Source organism: Lontra canadensis, unplaced genomic scaffold (assembly GCF_010015895.1).
Source record: "Lontra canadensis isolate GAN:19392208 unplaced genomic scaffold, GSC_riverotter_1.0 scaffold25, whole genome shotgun sequence".
Taxonomy (NCBI): Eukaryota; Metazoa; Chordata; class Mammalia; order Carnivora; family Mustelidae; genus Lontra; species Lontra canadensis.
The window spans coordinates 8,563,248-8,569,247 of NW_022631019.1; the positions used below are offsets into that span (position 1 = coordinate 8,563,248).

General features: G+C 58.9%; 1 protein-coding gene across 1 annotated transcript in view; it reads left to right on the forward strand.

The window, feature by feature from the left end:
- The window catches only part of TNFRSF8 (TNF receptor superfamily member 8), a 61,789-nt gene extending 56,428 nt beyond the window's left edge, over window positions 1-5,361 (forward strand). Inside the window, 3 exon segments of the mRNA XM_032863441.1 lie at window positions 912-1,079; window positions 1,081-1,120; window positions 4,695-5,361. Of these exon segments, the coding sequence (XP_032719332.1) occupies window positions 912-1,079; window positions 1,081-1,120; window positions 4,695-4,939 (453 nt within the window). The 3' untranslated portion in view covers window positions 4,940-5,361.
- Window positions 5,362-6,000: the final 639 nt, after the last annotated feature.

A 6,000-nucleotide genomic window follows, 5' to 3' on the forward strand; every position in this document is an offset into this window, starting at 1 on the left:
CTTAATATAACAGCCGGAACCACAATGTGAGTTCAGTTTCAAATTATGGGAGGTCACATTCACAAATATGCTTGGGTCAGATAAGTGGCTGTTACAATACCAGGAAATTTGATGAAAAAGGCATTTAATGATTGGTGAGATAATCAAACATTGTTTGATTATCATGAGTCCATGTTTTCATAGAAACTTGTTTAAAATGCCATCGTTTGGACTTCAGATGATTGTGAAAGGATAGTCATGGCTGTGTGGCTATACTTTATGAAGCACTCGAACCTAGTCCATTTTGAAGGCTGAAGGTACATATTGTGCGTTAGAACATTCTATGAGACCACTCTTCTTTTATACTTACCTATGAAAGTCAAAAATGAAACCACCGTTTAACTGAAGACACAGCTGGTTTTAGAATACATTAGTGTCATCATAACCGATCGCCGTCCCAGGAGGTCAGGGCTGGGCAGTTGCGGTGGGCCTGGAGTGCGCACTTACCCAGACAGGCTGATAAGCATGGATTCCAGAGCGAGGTGCCGGGGTTCAAGTGCTGGCCCACACACTTACTTGAGCGAGTTCCTTGACTCCTCTGGGTCTCAGTTTCCTGGCCTGTGAAATGGGAGGGTGCTGATATTAGCCACTTTACAGGGCGGTCGTGAGGATTCACACGTGTGGAGGCCACACACGCGGTGAGCGCTGTAGGGGATGCTGGCTGCTCTGGTTATTTAGTAGGAGTAAAAAGCAACAGGACTTCTGAAACTCAGCACAGGGCACCAGGCTCTCCACGCCGAGAAGCCGTGGGTGGTGTGCGGCAACCTTCAGGCAGAGAGGGAGACTCACTGGAGTCTAGAGGTGAAGAAACGGGGGCTTCCCAGGGCGGTTGGGGGCACCCTTTGTCAACTCCACCCCCTCTGTGCCCACAGCAGCTGAAGAGTGTGTCGGTGGTGGAGTCGGGCACGGAAGAGCTGGGCTTGCTGAGCCCCCCGGCTGCGGAGACCTCCCCCGGCGGGGCAGTCTGCCGAGAGAGCATGCGGCTGCTGGAAGCTAGCCCTCCCGCCGGGAGCCCCTCGTCCCCCAGGGACCTCCCCGAGCCCCCCCCGGGTGACCTCGGAGCATACCAACAACAGGATCGGTGAGTCTGCCGATTCGGGGGGTCCCTGTGTGCTCAGGGCTGAGGGAGCAGGGGGAGCAGGGCACTGGACCCTGGGCCCCCGATGGGACCCAGAGACCCTGGGGCAGGAAGGCCTGGTGAGGAAGGGAGTGGGTTCCCCTGCCCACCCTCACAAGTAGGAACAGCTTCTCGTGAGAGACTTAAAGCCTATTCCATCTCGGCGGCCCAGTTTAACTTTCTGTAAAATGGATGTAGTAGTGATCCCGCCCTCACAGGGCCATTGCAGGCGCTTGTGAAGTTGTGTTGGCAGGTGAAGGTCGGGGAGAGGGGCTCCCCCCTGCCTGGGGGGGCCTGCCAACTTTGAAGTGAGCCCCGAACGCCTCCCCCACCCCCAGCAAAGAGCCCTTTGCGGGGACAGGAGGAGACATTCCAGTGACAACAAGACCGGCCACTTGTCTGGACAGAAGTCCTCTCTCGTTGTCATGTGGCCTTCTGAGGACAGCGCCTGCCTCTTCTTTTCACACCTGGGGCAAGGGCACTGTCAGGTGGGTGCGGGGAGATTGTCTGTGTCACCCAGTTTCGGGGTGGCAGAGCAGGCACCTGGCCCCATCCCACACCTGCGGGGCTCTGAACCCCTTGGCTGGCCCACCCTGGCGCAGGCCTTTGCAGAGACCAGCCCTTCCGGAGCAGCGGCCGCCCTCTACCCGAGGCAGGCCTTCCGCTTTGGCCTCCCAAGGGTCTCCCTGCCTCCTCTCCGGCTTCTCTCCACCCTGGTACAGCAGAGTGTTTCTACCGAAATACATGCCTGTCCATTCTGCACCCGACTTCAATACTCCTGTCACTGTCAGGATGAATCCCAGGATGCACTCTTATTCCGGCATTCATATTGGTCACTGCTCACGAGCTGCCTCCACCGACCAGACTCCCCTGCATCCTGAACCCTCCAGCCTGCTTTGCCCACTCACTGGCAGTTTCCAGAGCTCACAGAGCCCTCTCTCCCTTCAGAGCTTCTCTGTGGGAGCTGCCTCCTCACCTGGGACAGCCAACTCCCCCTTTGAATCTAGTCAATTCCTGATGTCCTGAAACCCCTGCTTATTTGCCTCCTCCTCCAGGAAGTCTTCCTGGCCCTCTCCACTCTCCTGTCTAAACCAATGCCCCTCTGTTGTGCTCCCTCAGATCCCGGACCTCCAGACCCAGTATCCTCAGCCCCCTGCAGTATGACTGGGTTTGTGGCCTCTGCCCCCCTGCCTCCCTCCCATCTGGCTGTGAGCTCCCTGAGGGCAGGGCCTTAGTGAGCTCCATCTCTGTCTTCTCTGGAGGGTTAAGCATTGCCGGGATAATACCAGAGAGGCATCTGTAATCATCCTACACATTTCTACAGCAGGAACTGGTGGGTAGAACTCTTTGGGGCAGGGTCTTTCATACAAAACCAAAACTTTTGGCGCTGTAGCTTTCAGCAGGTTTTATTTAAGAAGAGTGTTATTTGGGGTAATACCACCCCAGGCATCTCCTTTAAATTTCCTAAGAAGTCTTAACTTTAACATTTGGATCGGTGCTGAGTGCAGTGCCCCAGAGCTTCAGGGGCAGGTGGAGGGATGCACCGGGCTCCCAGGACGGCGGGGGTGTGGGCAGCCCGCTCCAACCGCCTGTTAGCCTTGCTGGTGAGCGGGGTGGTTGGGAGAGAGGGCCTTGGAGGTTTGCTCGGGAGCCTTTCATCCTTCTGACACCATCCCCGAGGAGCACCCCATGCCCCACAGAACCCGTCTAGTACCCCAGGGGGGACCAAACTGCAGCCCGAGCTTTATCCCTCTGCCCCTGGGCACCAGGCAGGGGGAGCCCCTTAACCTTCCAGCCCACTAAGATAACTTCCCTGGATTCTAGAGCCCTGGGTGGGATAGAAGGTTTGAACAGCCCCTGAAAGACCCTCCTTTCCGTTCCCAGCTTGGGGGGTGGGGCAGGTGATGACGGATAGAGTTGGAGCAATCAGGACCCTCGGAATGTGAGGGAGGGAGAGCCTGGCCCCTGGCTTCGGCTTCTTCGGACAAACCCACCTCCATTTCTCTCCCACCCTGTTCCCTATGCCTCGTCTTCTCTTCTAGCTCTGTCTGGCTGCTCCAGGCCCTCTCGTGTTCCCCACGGTCCTTTCTCTCTCACCCCCTCTGGCTCCCGCTCTTCCTAGGCCCTCTGCACAGGCTTCCGGGGCCAAGGGCCTACAGGCCTCGGTGGAGGGTGTTGGCCGGGGCCTGGGGCCCTGCTCTCTCTTTTGGGGTGTGTGAGGGGCACCCAACCCACAGCTTACAGCACTCGCAGCTTTCCTCTAGTCCTCACTGCTATTTTGAACACTTCCCTCTTTCCTGGAGGTGTGAAAAGCCAAAACAGAAGGACTAGCTTGATGCAATGGGGTGGCCAGTATAAGGCCCCCAGGGGTCTTTGGAGAGCTCCTGGATCAGAGGGGCATAACTGGGTGACCCAGAGAGGCAGGTCAGGAGCCCCCTGCTCCACCCCCGCTGTCAAGTTCCCTCTTGAGATTCCAGAGAGAGTCCCAGGGCCAAGCTGCTAGAGCTGGGACCCTGCCCCGAGCTCAAGGCCATCAGAGAAGCTAGGCTGAGTGTAGGCCAGGTTCCTCCCTTCCCGGTTTCTTGGACAGCTTCCTTAACTCCCCTGAGCCTCTGAAGTGCCCCTCCCCACCCCCAGCAGATGATGGTGAGGACCACAGAGGGTCCTGCCTCTCAGGAGCCACGATTCATCCAAGCAGCATGCACAGGCAGCCCTACCATGCACAGGCCAGGCCCAGCCGTGAAGGCAGGAGATGGGCCATGAGTAATAAACACTGAACTCTGGCCCCAAGCAAAGCCTCACAGGCTGCTATTCATTATTAACAGGCCTGAGCTTCCTTAGACTGTCATCAACTGTCTGGGTTTACCTGAACTGAAAAGGTCTTTCACTACGAAAACCGGGAGCAGCCCAGGCCAACCAGAACACGTTGCCCCCCCCCCCCAGGTTTCTGATGTAGACTCGCGGACGGGAGTGGAAAGGGTAGCCATTGGGTGGGAGTTTCTGCTGAGAGTTCTACTAACTGCCTGGTGACTTTGGGCCAGTCATTTAACCTTTCAGGGCTTCAGGTCCTTTATATCTGTCCACGGGGACAAGAACAGACTGCCCACCACGTGGCAGTAATGTGAGGACTCGGGAGTTGTGTGTGGAAGGGTCTGGATGGTGGCCAGCATGGCTGTCTGCCTCTGCTGCTCAGTGGGGCTGCAGTCGCCCCCTTCTCTGCCCAGGGCTCATTTTCTGTCCCAGCGCGGCTCTCTCCTTCCCTATCCCATCCCCTCCTAAATGCTGAGAAGGTCATGAGCCTCTCCCACAAGCGGGCCAGTCCTTCACTCCAGCACACAGTTTCTAGATGTTCTATGTCCTTTGAGCCTCAGGACACCTGTGAGGTTGATGGGACCGACTGTGCATCAGAGACACTGGGTCGCGGGCCCGAAGCCACATACAGGAGAGACAGAGCTGGAACTTGAACCGTCCCCTGCCTCCTCGTCCTGTCCAGCTAGGGCCCCGGTCCCCTCACTTCACCCTTCCTTTTGCCTTGCAGAGAAGATCTACATCATGAAGGCTGACACAGTGATTGTGGGGACTGTGAGGACTGAGGTGCCTGAGGGCCGGGGTCTGGTGGGGCCGGCGGGGCCTGAGTTCGAGGAGGATCTGGAAGTGGACCACGCCCCCCGCTTCCCAGAGCAGGAGACAGAGCCACCTCTGGGCAGCTGCGGGGATGTCATGTTCTCAGTGGAAGAGGAAGGAAAGGAGGCCTCCTTGCCCATGACCGTCACGGAGAATTGAAGCCTGGCCTGGGTTGGGGCTGAGAGGACAGTGGGGTGCCCCCCCCGGGAGGCCAGGGTGGCCCTGGTGGCACCAGGCTGGGGGCAGAAGTCCTTGTGACCAGAACTGAGGTTCCAGCACCCAGGGGTAGAGCAGCCTGGAGCAAGGGGGTTCCAGGGGTCTCTCGTTGCCTCCCTACCCTGCTGCGCCCCAGCCCAGACCCTCAGGAAGCCTGGGCTTGTGCAGGAGAGACGACCCAGGGGCAGGATCTGAATGGCAGTGTTTATTAGATCAGCAGACGGACAGCAGGGACTGGGCACCTGTCTCCTGCCACTGCTGGGAAGATGCCCCTGGAGCCCCAAGCATCAGACACGCGCCACGGGGGCCAGAGCTCACTGACCGCAGAGGCCGGGAGGCACCGGCCCTGTGCCTTCAGCTCTCACCCTGGGTCGCAGGAGTGATGCCCCCCAGACCTTCCCACCATGCTGGCAGCCCCCAGTTAGTGTACTGTGGCCCCTCAGGGCACTGAGCCAGCACCTGTGGTGGTTTGTCCTGGGTCGAAGGGAAGTCAGGGGCTGAGGCGTCATCGGCTGGCCCCACCTTGGCAACAGCCCCCCCTCCACACCTCTCCTCCGCTGCACTCTGTGCCCACATCCAGGTGACTGCCCAGCCTGGCCCCCAGCCATGCCGGAGCCAAGTGAAACCCTCCTGGTGCCGCCAGCCCACTCCTGTTCTGTAGCCCCCACAGTGGGCTAGGGGCCTGGGGTCACTGATTATCTCACAAGGTCCCCAGCTGTCACCTCCGCGGGAGGCTCCTTAGGACCCAGACGCTCTGCCACTGCCGCGCCTCACCCACAGCCGGAGACCCTGCCCGCCCAGCTGCTGTCTGGAGAAGAGCCCGCTGGAGGGGAGCCCTGGGCCCTTCCTGGGTGCCTGCCTGCTCTGTGACCCCTCTGCTGTCCCAGGGCGATGCGCCTTCCCCACACCTGCCATGCATTCGGAGCCCAGTGGGTCCAGCCCTTCCCTCGCCTTCCAGCCGCTCAGCACCCACGGTTGGGATATGGATGTCAGAAAGCAACATG